The sequence below is a fragment of the Aphis gossypii genome, chromosome 2 (genome assembly GCF_020184175.1).
Source record: "Aphis gossypii isolate Hap1 chromosome 2, ASM2018417v2, whole genome shotgun sequence".
Classification (NCBI taxonomy): Eukaryota; Metazoa; Arthropoda; class Insecta; order Hemiptera; family Aphididae; genus Aphis; species Aphis gossypii.
In genome coordinates, this window is record NC_065531.1 from 19,962,927 (window position 1) to 19,983,473 (window position 20,547).

Below are 20,547 nucleotides of genomic sequence, written 5' to 3' on the forward strand. Positions count from 1 at the left end.
TTTAATATTTTGCACAATAAAATTAACTAGTAATATTATTTGATATGAAAATAGTAGTAATTTGTTAAATATTTTATAATATTTTAATTTGGAGTTTATAGTTAAACTACATAGAATTAAATAATGATAACAATGATAATAATTAAATAATATTGTTTATTTGGTGTAAATTTGTATATATTAATGATATGAATGATATATAAATGTTTACATAATATGCGTTATAAGAGTAGGTTTTATGATAAATTATTATTAAAGTCTTGAGTTTATATTATTAAGCATTTTGGTATACATAATAACTGGGTACCTATTAAATATGGTTTTTGAGTCATGTTATTATAATCTTATATCAATCAATTTTATTTTTGTTAGTTTAATATATATTAAATATGTTTATCTATTGATAAACTATGTAATCGCTAAAAAACAAAATGTAGTCTTTTCTCGTGACTTTTCTCGAAATGAGTTGAAGCAATACTAATAGATGTAGTCTTAAATGATTTTATACTGTGTCTTTAAAAGAAAAATTGTCAGATGTTATTTTTGCTTAATGATATAAAGTAATAAGCATATACATGTGTTTCTAAACAAACGAATTTCGCGGATCGTTAAACATAAAATATGAAAAAATGATTACTAAAAACATGTCATTTTTATTTATTTATTAAATAACTATTAAGTGTTTTAATACGTTGATTTCGTCACGAAAAAAAATTATTTGCCTTTTTTTGTTGTACAATTTTTGAACGGCATGTACGACGTATATCACGATATTTTGTTTATTATTTATTATAATTCAAAAAACGTTCAAAAATCGATTGACCCTAATCCCTTCTATCTAGTATAATATAGCTTTAATAATATATATGCCCTATGTACCTAGGTTTAATACGTATAATAATATATTATATCATGTAGGTAGTATTTTTTCTCTTGTTCGATAATTTGTCCCCACGTTAAAGACCTGGGTACTCAGTACTCACCTAGTGTGCTAATGAAAACGAAACCTTCCGAGTTTAGTCCTGTGGCCACATTATGTGTAGTGGGGAGAGAGTTGATGACGTTTTGCGGGGCGCCAGTATATTAACTTGCGTATATGCGACCCAAACATCCAACTAACATTTTTACGCACTTCCCGTTTCGTACGTGACTCTAACCACCCGCGCCATGCAAAAAACCATGTTCATGTATTATAAATGTACACACGCACACACATACACATATATAAGAGAAGCTAAAAAATGTAAAAACTCATATAGGTAGCGAAAAAGTCTGCGACCCTATCGTGAATGAATATTATTCGTTCCACTTTCTACGTGACTGAATCGGACTGGGAAAAACTATATACACCTGCAGTATTTTTGTATACGTGTGTATTCCTGAGTTCTTTTTTATTTTTGTTTTTTTAATTTTATTTAGTTTCGAAATCCGTACGTGTGGAACTGAAAACCTGTTTTGTTTTTCCCCGGTTGAAAAAAAAATGAATTGTATTTCATATTAATTAAGTATGGATTATTGTCTGCGGAACCGACGACGTGAAATGGAAAATTTCGCCTGCACCGTTCAATTCCGGTTACAACTCATTGTGGTAGGATGTATGACGATCTACAGAATAATATAAGAAATATAAATAGATTTTAATTAGGTAGTAATTTTTGGAACGTTATAGTTCGATTCGTGCAAAGCAACTATAGATGTAGATGCCTACATCTGAATTTAAGATCAAAAACGGTGTTTTTTTTTAATCATCTCTAGTCTCTAAACTAGTTTAAAATAATGCATTTTATGCTCAAATGTTGTTTATATTCCAATTTCGTTATATTCTTATGAATATATAATATATTACATATATAACTTAAAAAAAAAGACATTTTTCTTAAAACAGGATGCATTTCATTAATATTTATACTTAATGTAGAAAACATTATTTATAGCAAGTTATCACTTCAAAATATTCTAAAACTTGTTAAAAATATCGTCAGAAGAACAGTTATTTTATTAAATATCCTTTTATTAATGCATTATATTCTCATTAAATTATTCATCTTTAATACAATTAATATACTGTCTGTTATATACTCGTATTATTATTACGTTTAATGTTATATTAATGCTTAACAAACTCTTATCATAATAAATATTCTATTTATTCAACTTTTGTTAAAATTTTAATGTCGATCCAAATTTTCAATGAATTATATTTTACTAATAATTAGGTAATAAATTAGTGATATATTGAATATAATTTAACTGTGTTTATACAGTATAGCTCCATTGTATGTATCTATAATAATAACACAATTTTATTATTATTAAAGTGATATATATCAACAATTAATAATTTATGTAATTCCATTTCATGGATGTTTTAATTTAATTTAATATTACATATATATTGTAAAATAATGTATTTTATATCGTAAATGTTTCTATTTTAATAAAATAATACGATTAGTATAATAATTATAATTATATTATACCAATATAATTTTAATGAGTTAAAAATAATGTAATTTATACTAATATTTAGATCATATTATCATATAAGTAAAATGTGGTTCTTTTAAATGTAATTGTAAATGCTTATTTGTTTGATAATTTGAAGTTATTACAAGATAACATTTTTAGATTCCAAGTATATTGATGAATGTAGGTATTGAATAACTAATAATATGCTGTTGATTTGATTATTATTATTATTTTTTTTTTGGATCAGTAAAAATGCTTTAATTTAATTTTTTTTATTGAGAGTGATCCAATTTACTATCAGCAATTGAATTTAGTTTGTAAATTGGGAATCAAAAGTATTATCAGCTTGTATTATATATATTATTACAAATGTTTTTATTTATGGTTTAAAACGTTTCCATTTGTACTAAGAATATATTTTTATTTCTAAAATTTTATTTCTTTTGTTAAACTGGAAGGATTTTAGCTATTTATAAACATAAATACATATAGTTTAATAATATAACCCAAACAGTTTAATCATCACATACAACTATACAAGTGACTATTATTGAATTTACTTCCTTATGTATGTATTATTATGATGGCACCACCTCAGTCACTAATCTATAAAAGTTAAGTTGACTTTATTGTAGTAATAGGTGTTGTAATAAGTAATTACAAATAAGCATATTTTTAATATAGGCCAATAAAGTATATATAAGTATGATACATTTTTTTTTAAATTTAATTTATGACCTATAAGTAATAGTATACTATTAATAACTCATGGTAAATATTAAAATTATTATTTTGAACCTAAAATAATATACTATTTTATATTTCAGGATTTAGGGGTGTGATATATTGATGTATTAATGTAATTATTTGTGTTTAGCGTGGTCATTGTATCCGTCCAATTTTTTTTTTTTTTTTTATAGGAAATGCGCTGATCTATAATTTCCTGTTTAGAGAGTCATGTGTTCAAAGAAGATTGTTTTTTTTTGTTCGTTGTCGCTAGCAGCGGTACTCCACTAAAGACCAGGTGTCGGGTTCAATGATAAAACGAAACCATTACTCTGTTCTATATTTCATCTAAGCTCTCCGCCTTTATGTGTATTGAGGCAAAAAGCGTTGTTTGAGATTCTCCAGCTTACTCGTTCTATAATGAGAAAAATGTTCTCATTTTTTTTTTTAATATTTTCGATTATCTAAGTAATCATTTCATTCATAAATATGTACATTTTTTTAGTAAAGAAAATGGCGAATAATTGCTTTGACCAAAGTTTAAGTTGTTTAATATTTTATGAAGTTAACTATAGTAAATTTGAATTTTATTGCAACATTTGACCTTAAAAGTTTAAATTTTAAATATATCAACCAAATTTTTTGTGTTGGTATAAAATGTGAGCGTGTAAATTATATAACAGAACGTAAATGTATAACGCAACGTGTACTAAAAAATTAACATTTTAAAATAGTTTATTATTGTATATTATAACATGTTATTATATTTATGATAGTCTTTTATATTATTAATCATGTAGCTACTTCTTTTGTTTATTTAATTATTGGTAGTTACACATTTTTAATTCTAAGTTGTTTAATATTATACACATTTTACATTATGTTATATAAATATAAACACTTAGGGTGTTTTTATTCTCAAGGTGATAGAAAATAGTTTCACTATTTTCCTTAAGTATACTTAAAAAATTTAAACTTGATACCTATTAAAAGTAAACTGAAAATTGATTTTAAGAACTTTTTTTCAAGGAAATGGAGTGCGAAGAACTTATATTCATATTTAGAGTAATTCTATTAACTCAAGGCGGCATGCAGAAAGTAAGAACATTTATCATGTTCCGAGCTCAGTTTTGACTAGAATAATTTAACTAGATAGTTAATAATACGTCTTATATAGTATTCCTATTAAATATTAAGAACTTTTCGTCATGCTGTTATACACCACATATTGTACAATACCATAGTTTCGATTTTGAATATGTTTTGCTTTATTGTAATCCTTTTTAGGGATGCACGTTTGAACGACATTATATAGGTAGCTTACTCAATTATGTTTTATGGTATTTATAACTTTTGAAAGATTTTCTACAGTATTAGATAAGTATTGAATATTTTTAGTATCTATCTGCAATCTCAACTGATATAATTTTGATACGATCTGTGTAGATTGCTATAATATATGTATATATATCATCATATTTAGTTAAAATATTACTAAATCAGATATTAATGTAACGAAGATATCACAATTTTCATAAAACGTGAACTACGAAGGATTATTATTTATTACTCTAACCCAAGATGACTAATAATAATATTAATAACGATTGTATTGTTTATTTGATACAAACGAAGATTCTTTATTATATTATAATACTAGTAACACAAATATTATAATGGTATTATCGGAACCACCCGTCGTTCAGTAAGTTATAGATATAATGATGTATTATATTATTATTATATAAACCTATCACGCATTTCCGTCGGATCTCTGTGACAATCGAAACAATTGCCAGACGGTTTCGTTACGCTATATTCCGTCTTCCGTCACAATTATCACGATTCGAGTAAGTACGAGGGTACACATGCCACTTCTCCGCGTCCGACGACTATTATTATTATTATGAGTATTGTTGTTGTCTTATGCACCAGCTAGGTAGTAAAAACATTGACAACGAGTATCTTAAACATCACCGTGTAAATAGATAGTTAAATAGAGTTATATTAGACATCGGATATATAACTTGTATAGTGTCACGTCTCGTTCTCATGAATTCCACGATGTGTAAATAATATTATACATTACAGTGAAGGGTCTGTACAAAAAAAAAAAAAAACTGCTGATAACATTGACAGGCACCTATAGGTATTAGGAACTGTATGTTGTAAATTCGATTGTTCTACTGCACGTTTTTAATTCTGGAATTGCGTAAAGTAAAAAGCGTCGATGATTGTATATTTTAGAAATTTTATTTGGTATTTAGGTTACAAACTGTTTTGTTATATATAATAACAAGTAAGCAAGTACCTATCTACTTATTCTAGTAATTCGTCATGATATTTGTGTGTACATGTTGAATATATTATATGTATTATAATTATCCAAATAATAATTATAATAATAATTTGTATAACAAGTCATCTGATATTTTCATGTCGATGGCCTCAGGTGGATGCATTTTATTTGTACGCGTATCGTTATTCGATTGTTATTTTAATAATATTTTTTGAAAATATTGTGATTTGCTGTTATATTGGCTTAAACAACATGGAAATATCATGTTTTAACGTGAATTTTTATATAGATTTTAAATTATTCTTATTATTTTATATACCAAATTAAAATCGATAAAAAATCTATAAATGTTTTCGGTTCGATCTATTGAAAAAAGTTCTAAATCACCCATGATTGATAATATGTATATACACACAGATTGATTGTTAAATAGGTAATTCAATCTGATAGAAATAAGTCATCTAGACAGTTATTTTATAGTTGTATTTCAATTGTTGCGGTCAGTACTCTTTTTACATTTTAAACGGATGTATATTGTGTTGAATACAATAGTTTTTTTATTTCGTGTTTCATATAAATTTGATTCAACTGATAAAAATACTAGAGATATACCTACAAATGATAAAAAATTATATTTTTCTGGTAAATGCGTATGTTTTTTTAATCTGAGGAACGTTTTTATGAATAAAAAATTCCATTATACATTTAAAATTATATTACGTCATTATCACTAAGTTATTTTCTAAATATAAATAAGCTGGCATAATTTATGTGTACAACATAGTTGAATACAGTATTATACATAAAAGTATATATTTTTCTTAAAAAAGTACTTAACAAAAAAATATAATATTTTTATTTTGTGAAATTTGCGATCACAAATAAGTATTTGTATAAGCGTGAAGCGTTGAATGTGCCTCTTGTCGTCTGTCAATGTGTGAAGGGCTCTTGTTCGGCTTTACAATTTTCCTCGCGTGTATAAGTACTCATGAAGTGTGCAAATATTATATCGGGTATAGCCTAAAATCGAAATGATTTACGGACACTATTGTTGGACAACATCAAAGCTTTTATTATAAATGCTCAACATTTTTGGCTATAATTGCTTGTTGAACATATTTTAACACTGATCAATTTTTACGTAAAATGGCACGCAATAAATAAAGAAATGTTGTAGAAGAATATTGCTTTTGTTTTATTTACTTTATATTATTTAACTTGCTCGGTGGCTAAGTTATTCAAAATATGAATGGCTATTATTATATTAATTGTAAGTTACATCTTGTGGAATTTGTGAGTTAAAAATAATATATTTATACTATAAGCAATAATGCTATTTATTTGTACACTAAAGTTCTGTGAAGAAATTACAAAATAACAGAGAAATTACACAAATAAATTAGTACCTAAGATGTTTAATGTTTATTTTATAAAATTAATAAATAAAAATGTAATAAGTATTAATTATTTTCATAAAACAATCAATTGAGTATTTGTATTTTTATGATGGTTTAATAGTAAAAATAGAAATTTATACTATATTATTTAATGAATATAAAATTACGAAAGTTCTTGTTAGTTTACAAATAAGTATACAGAATAAAAATATTCCTTTGAATTATAAAAGTATGAAACTATAATTGTACATAAATCTTTAAAAGTAACGAGTCGTATAAATAATTTATAAACCAGCAAGTTAAACAGTATAATATTTGTTCACAATTATAATATTTTGTTACAAATACCTATTATGTTTACAAATTAATATGATACTAGAAATCATAATAAAATTAGGACGACCAAAGTATATTACTATATACTTCTACCCCTCTGTAAGTTAAGATTTTAAATTAAAATCTTCTACAATTAGATAATAAAATATGACATACATAAAAATTTAAGTAAATAATAATAATTATAAAGTATATTAGTCTATTAGCTTTGAATTTAAATTATTGAATGCATTAGCATATTAATAATATATTAATCAATTATACAATATATAACTGTATAATGGTTTCATTTTGGCTACATTATAACTGGACGTTTTAATTAATAATATAAATTTCAAAATTACTATAGTTTGGTCTCTATCTATCTATAAATATTAAAATAAATTATGTTCATTAAAAAATACTGACACCAGAAATAGGTATTTTATGTAAATAACATTTGAGATTGATAATAAATTGCGGTTATTAAGATTTTTATGGTTGGAATTTTAATTTTAAGATCTAAATCTTACTAGAATTGGTTGTATAATGTAATAAATGTGTTTTAACTTTTAAAAGTTCAATGTAAATATTATTCGATTGGGGGGATTAGTTGTGAATCTTATAACACAATTTTATGATTAACAACAATTTGAAGGGGACTGGAATCAATGATGTCCTCAATCTAATAAGCAGTAATTTTAAAACTAATTAACAATATGGTAATTTAAAATATTATCTAAAACAACCATTCATTTTGCTTATTCAAAACAATAGATTAGTGCTACGTGTATAGAATTTTTTAGATTTTAAACCGTAGAATAAAGGAGTACTAATTGGTGTTGTGAATTGTAACGTTTCTTTGCATTTTTTTGAGTTATAGATTGATATTTAAACCCATATTGTGTTTGTATAAGATAAATTTAAAATTTTTTAGTTAGTTAAAAGAAATCACAGTAAACAAATGTTATGCACATAAAATAAAAGCGCTAAATTTCTAATAACATTTTGTACATATTTTAGTTCTAAAAGAACGCTAAGTGTTGTCTACATCTTACAAGTATACAACTGTAAATTTGCGTTCAGCAGAACCAATTATGTATTTTCTGCTTTAATGTAAGAGTGAATCAACTAATCATACAAGTTTAAGGTAAGAACATAAGAACATTATCTCATATCTGTACTTAAACGTTGGACTTTGTAACTATTATTTAGCTTTAATGCATACTATAAAAATTAAATAACTAAAATGCAAGTTAATCGTGTATACAAGTTTGTTGAAATTATTTAATGAAGTATCCATACTTATTAATTAGTGCTATAAAATAAATTAGAATGTCATAATATTAAACAAGGTTAAGTTATATATATATATATATTATATATATTTAATAAAATAAAATTATACATCACACATTTTAGGTTTTAAAATATAACATATATTTAATGGATATTCACAATTTCGAGATACAGCCAATGACTTAATACACTTACAATTTCTTATTCTAATGTGAAAAGTTCAATTATTTTGTATTCTTATGCTTAAAAACCAAATAAATTATATATTATATATATTTAATAAAATAAAATTATACATCACACATTTTAGGTTTTAAAATATAACATATATTTAATGGATATTCACAATTTCGAGATACAGCCAATGACTTAATACACTTACAATTTCTTATTCTAATGTGAAAAGTTCAATTATTTTGTATTCTTATGCTTAAAAACCAAATATAATTATATATTATATATATTTAATAAAATAAAATTATACATCACACATTTTAGGTTTTAAAATATAACATATATTTAATGGATATTCACAATTTCGAGATACAGCCAATGACTTAATACACTTACAATTTCTTATTCTAATGTGAAAAGTTCAATTATTTTGTATTCTTATGCTTAAAAACCAAATATAATTTACCATAAAGTTAAAGGTTGAAAAGTATCTATCTATCGTACAAAATTGAATTTTCTTTCAAATATATCTACATATAATAAAAGGGTATATTCATATCTGTGCATATTTATTTAAATATTATAAATTTATTTATTAATGTTTGAATTTATACTGCTATTAAGGAAAAAAAATATAAAATGCCCATTAAGAAAATGTGGTCTCTTTATGTCGAGCATTTTATAGATGTCTATAGGTCCAAAATTAAAAAAAAATATATATATATATATATTATAAGACGATTGCAATGAAACTAATAAGTTCAATTTTGAGAAAAGATCATTAATTGAATTTCAAATATTCTGTAATATGGAATAATTTGTTTTTATTTTTATATTTTCTACACAATTAGTTTTAGGCAGTTAAAATGGTATTATCTTAAACTTCATTTTAATTGTTAACAATGCCACCACAAAAAAAATCTGAACAATTTGTTGTAGGTACTTAACTTAAGTGTTTCATTATTTTGACTAAAAAAAATCTATTACCTAATTGTTTGTGTAATAATAATTATATAATAGCCTTATATTTATTGAGTACTTTACGATACACTTGAAAAGTTCAGTAGGTTTGTTGAGTGTTATGTATTATTTACACAAACATCATAAATTATGTCTAATGACACGTTTTAGTTTACATGGACATACATTGTTACAAACTTTTGTCCAAATAAAAATATTGTTATTTTTTTTGATTCCTTCAATAATCTTTTTTTTTAAATTTCACGCAGAAATTAATTATGGAATAAACTGTCGAAAATAAGTATCAAATATGTATTAAGTATCTCAATACCTTAAAATATATACCTATAAAAAGTTATTGCTCTTAAAATTAATTATTTTACTGGATATTTATTTGAATTATGATAAATAACAAAAGCTAACCATATATTATACGAACTATAGATTTTACTTTTCAGATAACAATGGGATATTCCGGACTCCGATGATTTAAGTTGAATCTCTCATGTGGAACAGTAAAGTTATACTATTTACTAAATTTCATTAAAACTTATTGATTTTACATGCGATATAGAATAGATATGGTTCATACGTCATTTGATTCTAACTTATATTTCATCTATTTATTTTCAACAGTTATTAGTTAATAATAATTTGTTGTTATATTTTGGCAGATGTAATCTATTCTAACGTTTCGAGTTGAACTATAAAACTATATTTATACTAAACTAAATGAAAACGTTTGCTTAAAGATTAAAGTGTAAGTATTTATTACTTATAATCCCCACAGTGATAACATCGATAACTGTGAATGTTATAAATTATAATATGATTTGAAATAGCAATTATCTGTTGACTTTCTTCTAAATATTATCAAATTTAACAGTAAAGGAAAGTAAAGAAAACATGTCGTGATACTTTTATCTATTATATCGAACGCTCTGCCTATCTAACTACTATCTTTTATAATATATTATTATGTTTATTATTATTTGTACCAATATCGTTAATATACGTTTCGGTATAATATTATCATGATTGTATTTGTACGTAAGCTGCAGCTTTCGGTAACGCCTACGGTATAAATGAACAAAATTAAAAGCGTATATTAGATCAGTTGGTAATTAATTATATTTTTTTGACACATTATACCCTGTATATTATATATATGTACTATGTATACAAAATGCATATACATAAACATATAATACATTAATACACATTACATAAACGACCGAACGTAAACGTGACAAATCTTCAGTCGTAGAATCGTCGAATCGCAAGCGGCGATCGTTCGTTTTTAATCAATTAAATAAACTTCGCGTTGCAGCGTGTATATTGTTTTGCCGGTACTTAGCGGTATTAAGCCGCCGCCGACGTCAACAGATTCCATTTCGACGGTTATCCGTGCCCATAAGTCATAGTCTACACTCGTATAGCATATATAAAACACAATACCAAAGTGTCAAAACGTTGTCGTCGGACCGTAATAATAAGCGCGTGTCGCAGCGAGTGCAACGCCACTGTAACCTATACTGTCATACAGATCGATACCTGTCCGTACACTATTCCATCATCACCGTGGTCCGTGTTAGCGATTTACTCGTTATAATATTCGACAGATAAAATAATAATATTTTCTTGGCAAAACCGTTTCACTCTTGTCTCGTTATTAATCACTTGCACCTGTCCGCGAAGTACTCGAACGTTTTAAACCATATTATATTTTGGTATACTATATACGTCATGGTAATATATATGATACGCCTTAACTAAACGGCGACAGTATTATAATATAGAACCTTTTCCGTAAATCATGACGCACGTGTACGTGTGCAATGTGCACACACTATAGGTAGAGATACTTGGTAGTATTGTACAATAATTTATTTCACGAAATTCGAATTATTTATTATTGTTATTATATAATAGTAGGTACGTATACTATAACGTGTAATATTAATAATTTAATCTTCTCGAGTAGTGTTCTAATAACATTTGTGTGTGTGTGTGGTTAAAATGTAATTGTTCTCATTGTGTAGGTACACGGACGTGTTGACATTAATTTGTATCATCTATGTATACATTATTATTACGATTGCATCTTTCGAGTAAACAACATAATGCAAATATGACATTATTATTACCAATAATGCAAGACATGCAGCAGTACAATATTACCACTAGTGGTGTGCAACAAATTCGATCATATTATATTATTATTACTAACTCAATTATACTCACATTACAAAAAAAAAACTCGATATTTTATATTTGTATTCAATGGACGTCTATATTTTGAACGAAATTCAAAAGTGCGCATAATAATGTACGAAACATTAACGATAATACGACCTCGTTTTATTCTCTAATATTAACTTGCACTCGATTCGCGTAATCGATACATTATAAACGTATATGAATATTTTGACCGTATAACAGTCTAATAAGTATATTATACGAAACCGTGATCGTGGACTATTACTGTAGTTGTATATTTGAACAAACTTCAAAAATATTACGAATTTACATTTACATTTATTTTAATGTAAATAAATACCGTATATAAATTCTATAAAAGGTCTTTTTTATGAATATTAAAATTCATTAAAGAACAATTAAAACACATTTGGATTCAATGTTTTTTTCTTATACATTATTCATATTCATCTATGGATTAATGTTTTTTTTTGTGTGCTATCAAGGGAATTTGCATACGAAGTAATCCATATTTTCACGCAAGTGAATTAGACATTTTTATTGGTAAAATTTGAAAAACGGTTCTATAGTGACTATAAGGAAAAAAATAGAATATTATGCAAAGGTATTTTATTAAAAATATTTTTTTATGGATGCTTGTCAGCCATGATTATAATATTATACGAAAACAAAACCAATTTTTAAAATATAAAAACTCTAAAATGTTTGCCCTATAGAATATTAGATTAACGTTATAGATACCTTATAGTTTTTTTTTCCATTAGGTACTCAATTAATCAGTCAGAGTTATTTTATTTAAAGAAATTAATCAATTTTGATAATTATTTCAATAAAAATATACCTATTTGAATTACATTATGACATAAGACCTTAGTTTCGCCTATGATGATAAAGATATTGCATTATTGATATCGTTTTCGTCACAGCAGGTATTGTGATTATCCGATTGTTATTAGTTTTTCTTTGTAACATAATGTTGTATTCGTAACAAAAATTATATAAGCAAATCAATTTATAGGTTTTTCTTAATGTAATATATATTTTGTGTTTATGTTCTTGAATAAAACTCATTTTGCTGATACAAATTTGTATTATAGTCTGTATAGATTAAAAAATATTAAATTAGATTATCGTTTGGCTCTTAAATAATACATAAATATCACGGGTTGGTATTATTTATAAATGTTTTAATTTCATGAAATGATTTTATATATTATATTTCATAGGTAAATTTTAAAATTTATTTAGATACTAACATAATATCGTTAAATAACAATAATTAAAAGTGATTGCATAGGTCTTTAGTAAATATAATCTTACTACAAATTATAGTAAACGGTGATTTTTTAAATATTACATGGGTAGTTATACTAAATTTTTGAAACCTGTATACAATTTATCGTTCACATTGAATTCTATAATCTATTAAATAATTATACTAACGCTATAGTTGTTTGGTTTAAATTTTAAATCAAATATTGGTCGATGAAAATTTATTTAATTTATATTTAAAAATAAAAAAATGTCTTGAGTTTACTTTGGTTTTATTAAATTTTTATTATTTTCTCAAAAATTACATTTTAATTAAATGTAAAATGATATTTACAATACTTACTAAATTCTGATAATTTATTGATTATCATTATAAAAATTAAAAAGTAGGAAGATTAATAGCATGTACTTATTGTAGACACTACAGAAAACTTTATATTTGTTGTATGTTATAACGTTCGAATGCGATCAGTTTGTAAAAGGGGAAAAAAGCGATCAAATTAGAAACGAGATTGGATTTTAGAAAACGTGCCAATAACTTTTCATAGGACAATTCAAAAGTCGTTTTAATTTTAAAAAATCTTTAAACATGAAAATGTAACTAAATTTTTTTAATTTAACATAGTTAATCAATTAAGTATGGTTTTATTTAAACTTAATTAAATAAATTGTATTATAACAACTAAACAGTGTGAATGATAATCATAGTTGTTAAAAATAACTTGCCATGACCGTAATACTAATGAGAATTATAATGAAATTATGGCATTATAGTAATTGTAATATCTCACTGATTTATTTAAACAAATAAAAAGGTATTTTTCACAAGTTTTTTTTTTTAGCGTGTGTGTACGTTTAACATACAGAGATGAATTTATTGCATTCTACAAAGTTTTTAAAGATTAAAGCGTTATAGTTGACTTAACATAAGTTACATCGTATGTTTTTGAATTTTTTAAATGTTGATTTAATTTTTTAATGTTTATTTTTAAATTAGTTGAATTTATAAAACTCTTTATTATAGTAAATTTATTAATTTGGTTACAATATATTAGTATGTTAATAGCTTTACTTTTTTATTTTAGTTAACTTATTTTTATTAATTTGACATCTACATATTTTTTTTTTGAACTAAAAACCAAAAAATAACTTTAAAAAATACTTTACGATAGAAGACAATCATAAACGGTGTATAGTCGATTCCAAGTAGTTTAACAACAGTGTACTGATGTTTTTACAACTAAGACGTTTTCTTAAAATTTTAAACATAATTTACCGTTAAATAATATTATGTATTTGTTTTCAAATTAAATTGTATGTTTTGGTAGTGCTAAATATGAACATGAAAGAATTTTGTTAAAAAATTGAGATTTTATGTTAGGTATTATTCCAATGTCTAATAACTAATAAGTATTTTACACTACATACTAAATTATTCTATACAAATTATACGTCTTGTTAAATAGGTATCCTATTAATTGAAAGCGTAGAGTTAGAAATTTTAATTATAGGGGTGAGCAGAGGTTGAAAATGTATATACATAATTAGGTGAAACATAATATATTATTCTACCCCACTGTCAATAAGTGTCCAGGTTTTTTAAATTTAAAATAAGGAATAAGTATTAAAAATTAAAACCAAATTAATATCACGATTTTGTCTTTTTTTTATTTTTATTATAGTATTAAACAAATTACCACTGAATATATATTCATATTAAATATAAAATATCAAATTGTTTAACTATAATAATATTAATAACACAATTATTATCATTATCATAATATTGTTTTTGTCTACTTATATTGCCTATATCTAATTTTTATTTTTTATTTTTATCAAAACAATTAGTTTTTTAGAATAAATATTGTATATATTTGTTCTATAATGTATATATGGAGATAATCCTAGTACTTCACACGAGTTTATCTCAGTGAGACTCAGCAATTTCATAGAAGATTTAAATAATTAAATAATGTAAACGATTTAAAATGATCAGGTTTTACTACGTATTTTGTCCAAATAAATATGTTTATTGCAATATATTTGTTGTATTTAATTTATTTAATTTGCTTATTTATTCGTTAAGTAGTATTTGAAAAATTATTTTAAGCCCTGCAGGTATTATACTAAATTACTAACATAATGATTTTTTTTTTTAATTTTGGGATTTGGTAAATTACAATTATTACGATGAAATTATTTTTCTGCTTGATTGTACTATAATGTTTAACTGCTGCAGTATAACGAGACTACAATTGTTGTTTCAGAATCGTCGTGATTAAAATTATTATGGAAAGTCATTGGAGAAGAACAAATCTGGAAAACTTTGAAACTAGTCGCGGTGAAAGGGTGCGTGTTGACGCGTTCTGGATTCGTGCCATTACACACAAACGCCTCGGCCTTAATGGCGTTTTAACGAATTAACACGAATCATTTAAAAGACGGTCTTTCGATATATGATTTTTATCCTATTGAACTAATCTGTAGAACTTTTGTGTGTGTATTCGTTTACGAGAAAATAATAGTATATATTATGTTTATAATATTATATTGTCGATTTAGAAGTACGCACTAACCTATCTTTACGTTTCGCATTGATATATGCGATGAGACTTTTGAGATATAATAATACGACATATTATACGGATAAAATATCAGCTATACGTAGGGGAAAACCCGCTCAGAAATGTTAACATTTGATATTACTGCCGAGTCGATTTTATTCATAAAAAAGGGATTTTGGCTGTATGTTTGAAAATAAGAGAAAGTTTATCTTTTTAATAACAATTTAAATTTAAATAATATAATAATGGTACTCGAATTACCTGATTTATGAGAAGTGAACATTACATTTTTCATGTTAGTTGAAATTACATTATATCTTACCTGCAAACAGAAAAAAATACAGACAATTATAACATTAGTAAATCTATGGGTCACTAAAATGCATATAGTAATGAATATTATTTTTTAATTTTAATTCCAGTTTAACGTATTTTATTTGATCGAGATATTAATATTTTTGTAAAACATCTTTAGAATATAAACCATTGAAAACAATTCCTAAAGAAAAGTAATTATCAGCGTGCAATTTTTTTTACGATTATACAAATACTTATTACAATAGTCCAGAAAAATAGAGGCCACGCACATTTTTTTATTTGACTGCCCTTAACGCCGTTTAAGAAAGTCTGTTTCTCCTTCTCTTGCAGTCCTTTTCCGCATTAATATACAACTGTTGATCGGTCGTTTCCCCTCCAGTGTGAGTTTTCCACTGAATGGGAAACCTGATCGCGTTCACAGTCATACATTTTCACGTTTAGTTTGGTCACGTTAACTGCGGTCATAAGTTCGGACATGTTTCAAACGGTGGAAGACGCCAACCATAATATCTACTGTTTGTCGTGAAACCCGACACAAATGGGCGTCAAGTATTTTTACTCGGTAAGAATAGATTTTTATTCACCTTTTCATTTATTTTTTATTATTCGCGTGCGTGTTTTGAAAGCTGAAATCATTCGGAAGGACAAAACCAAAGTTATATCCGAAAAACCACTCGTTTTACGTTTTAGCGCTTTTGTAAAATATTGTTAAAATATATTTTTGCGCATACGACTTTGGTTTTCTGCTGGTTATTTATTTATTTTGTTACATATATATATAGTTATATAAAATTCCTAGTACAAAGCGTCAACGAAACAGAATAAAAATAGAAAAATACTCTCGTTTTTTTTTCGATTGGAAAAAAATAAAAAAATCTCGTGCTATAGAAACTATCCCAACGTTTTTAACAATGGGGATGTTGTCTAACTGTAACTCGTTTGTGTGTTTTGTTTTTACGTCCCGTCCGGAAAATGTGCACAGACATTTGTCGCATTTGTCGCATTCTTTGCTATTCTCGGATAACTATACATTTTGACGTTATATTGTTGACGTATTTTTGAAAATAGCATCGGATAAATTATTTGGAATAATTTACATGACATTTCTTTTTTTTGTATGAATTTTATTATTATTATTATCACAAATGTGTATTTTCAACGATTTTTATCAACGATTGTAAAATCTCGCGTGGTAGAATAAAATAATAAAACTAAATAAAATCACCAAAAAACATATTTTTTTTTTCATTTTGCTAATCTAATCTGCCAGACGTTTTGTTAAATCTCCAAAACGAGACGAACTTTAACGGAAATGAGCTATAGCACCACTGGGAAATACGATTTAAAAAAAAGAATTTTGCCATGTCGGATTTTGTTTCTGAAGTAATTAAATATTAAAAAAAAATATATATTATATTGCAGTCTCCTTGGAATATTTTTCGTAATCCACTGCAATAATGTGTAGTTATAAACGAAAACTACTGTAGTCCCATTAAAAAAGTCTCATAATTTATCATATTGTTGAGAAAAAGTCGTGTACTATACGTAATTGGACATTTCTGTACAACGAGATGAAGAAAGTTTGGCTGAAATAACTCGATAGGTATAATCGCATAAAATAATATATTATAAAGTCTTTATCGACAACAGTCAAATATGTAACAGATTATTTTTTCGACTTGCTAGCTTTAAACGAATTTAAATTCATAGGTGTAAGTAAATCTTAGTGTTGGTGATCTATTAGCATTGACTTTAAACAATTATTTTAAAAATCAATAGCGTTTTATCGGATGTTATTAAAATTTTCATAATTTATTATACTGAACCGTACAAGTAATAGGTATACTGTCACATCGTTGTAATATTTTAATACACATCGGCGTTTTAATCACTTTAAGACTGAATTTAAGTACACGGGAGTGAGTTACCAGTTATCTATGACCTAGGTTGCGTTTTAGACGATACCGACGACGTATAATTTTTCAGTATACATGTGACGTATAGAACAATGTATTGTTTTAATGACATATAATATCGTCGTAATATCACGTGTTTTTGACAGCTGTCCGTGGTCGCTTGTTTCACGGTGGTATGCGTCAGTTGCGATTTATCGTCATCGATCGAAGAGGAAACGGCGGCCGCGTCTTACGAGGATTCGAAAAGATCGCTGTATGACGATGACAGTGCACTGGAGGCGACGCACGTGGGCAGTGGATCTAGTGACCGTCCACTGAAGCGGTTCATAGTGCCGATCAGCACTTCGGACCTAGGGATCGAGACTTCCAGCTCCAGACCGTACTTTATGCACCAGCACGTGCAGCACCACAAACACCCACGAAACCAGCAGCAACAGCAGCACCATCATCCCTATAACCAACACCCGCAGCACCAACAGCAGCCGCAACATCACCAACAAAAACAACAGTTACAACAGCATCAGCCATCATTGCCGCAGTCACAGCCACAGCATCATTCGCACCAGTACCACCACCAAGGTCGGGCACAGCCGGCTGTCGATCATTTCGGGTTCGGCCCTTCGTCTCCGAGCGGCACCGGTGGTGGCGGTGGTTATAATACGGATCAGCCCGACAACTTTTACCAGTCGTTGGGCGGTGAAGGTGGCGGCGGCGGTGGTGGAGGTGGTGGTGGTAGAGGCGGTGGCGAGAACATAAACTTCGATACGACCGGTTTCACAGACTTCGTGCCGTCCCCCGAGTTCCGGTCGACCAGTTCGCCAACCATGCCGTCGTCTTCGTCACCGTTCTTGGCTTCACCGCAACATATGCAATCGTCGTCACCTTTTAACGAGCCGTCGCCTCAATTCCATCACTCGTCATCGTTTGACGGTGGCTCGAGTGGCGGTCACTTGCAGCACATGACGCCGTCGTTTGATCCTACCGATTTCGGCCAGGACATCCCTCTGGCCGGTTATGGAGGAAGTGGTGGCAGCGGTGGTGGCGGTGGTGGCGAGGGTGGTGGTGGTGGTGGATCTTCGGCTTATGGTTCGGGTGGTTACGACTATACCCCGCATCACCAGGCACCTGTCATACACAAGTCGATATACGTGCATGTTGCACCACCCGACGACGATCCACCGCGCAAGCAGCGCGTCATCCTGCCCAACGTGCCACCTAAGAAGAACTATCAGATCGTGTTCATCAAGTCACCCACTCCACCGTCGATTGCCGCACCTATCATACCGCCGCCGCCGCCACAGCCGGCCGACAAGACGCTAATTTACGTGCTACACCCCAAGCAGGAAGAGGCACCGCCCATACACATCCCTCCACCACCAGTCACACAACCTCTTAAGCCCGAAGTATACTTCATCAAGTACAAGAATCGCGAAGAGGCACACGGCGGCGGAGGTGGCGATTACGGAACCGAACATGGAGGTGGCGGCGTCGGTGGCATTCTTCCGTCGCCAGGCGAAGAGTTTGGCGGTGGCGGAGGTGGAGGTGACAGTTCCGGTTACGTGCACCGGAGGTACGGAAGGGGAGACCTACAGACGTCGACGCCGCCATCAACCGCCACGGTCTCCAGCGTTGACACAGACGTCACCACTACCGGCGAAGCATCCTCCACTGAACACTTCGATGACGGTGACGGTATGACACCGGAACAACGGGAAATGATCGAGGCCGAGACGACGTCTGCGGCCACATCCGCGTTCACTTCCACAGCGGCAGACTTAAACCCCGAGACGTCCAGCGAGAACGTCGACGAACTGATGCTCCGGGGCGGCTACAGTACAGAGTACAACGACGCGTCTGTGGACAGCACGAACCTAAGCGAGACTCACGTCCAGTTGTCTACCACCGCACCCAAAGGCAAAAATGGCCATTAATGTATACTTTACTATAATATTATTTTAGCTTATTCGTATAAAAACGTATACCATAGATTAGGCTATAATGATTAAATAATAACAATAATATTATGTCGTTTGTAAAATATATAATATGCGTTATTATAATAATTGTGTAAGTCCATAATGATAGCTAGTATCTTACTATAGTAAAATTTTACTGTATCTATCCAACTTTATGTATAAAAATATATTTTGAAGCAATTATTTATTTTTTATTTATTCATATGATTTTAATCCAAGTAGATAGTAACAATAATCATTATAACAGGAACCAATGTAAAGATTTAATGTGAAATTTAAACGAAAATAATAATAAAATATAAAATAGCTAACAATTTATAAAAATATAAATAAAGAGTCACATTATTTTTTAATTCAGACAGATACCGGACAGCGTCTCCTTCCAATGACCTCTAATAACCTCCTGGGAAACAGTGTACCATGCATTTCTCGACAAGGTGTTGTCTTATCAATGTCATCGACCCAGTGCTGCATTGGTCTTGGACCATCGCAGTCTTTCCAAAGAAATAAATAAGAAATAAATCAGAAACGATTATATAATTGGAGTACCTAACTTACTGTACTTACCCTACTGGCTACTATCTAAATATTGTTTTTATCAATATACGTAGTTTCCAATAAGTTTTCTTTTGAACAATG

General features: G+C 28.1%; 2 protein-coding genes across 6 annotated transcripts in view; one reads left to right on the plus strand and one right to left on the minus strand.

Annotated features, from left to right (window-relative positions):
* The window catches only part of LOC114120522 (somatostatin receptor type 5-like), a 184,700-nt gene that overhangs the window by 41,623 nt on the left and 122,530 nt on the right, over nucleotides 1–20,547 (minus strand). The gene's annotated exons all lie outside the window — the stretch shown is intronic.
* Nucleotides 16,437–20,091, plus strand: LOC114120521 (uncharacterized). Its single transcript, XM_027982451.2, has 2 exons — nucleotides 16,437–16,578; nucleotides 18,079–20,091. The coding sequence occupies exons 1-2, from the start codon at nucleotides 16,555–16,557 to the stop codon at nucleotides 19,861–19,863; spliced, it is 1,809 nt and encodes a 602-aa protein (XP_027838252.2). The 5' UTR covers nucleotides 16,437–16,554; the 3' UTR covers nucleotides 19,864–20,091.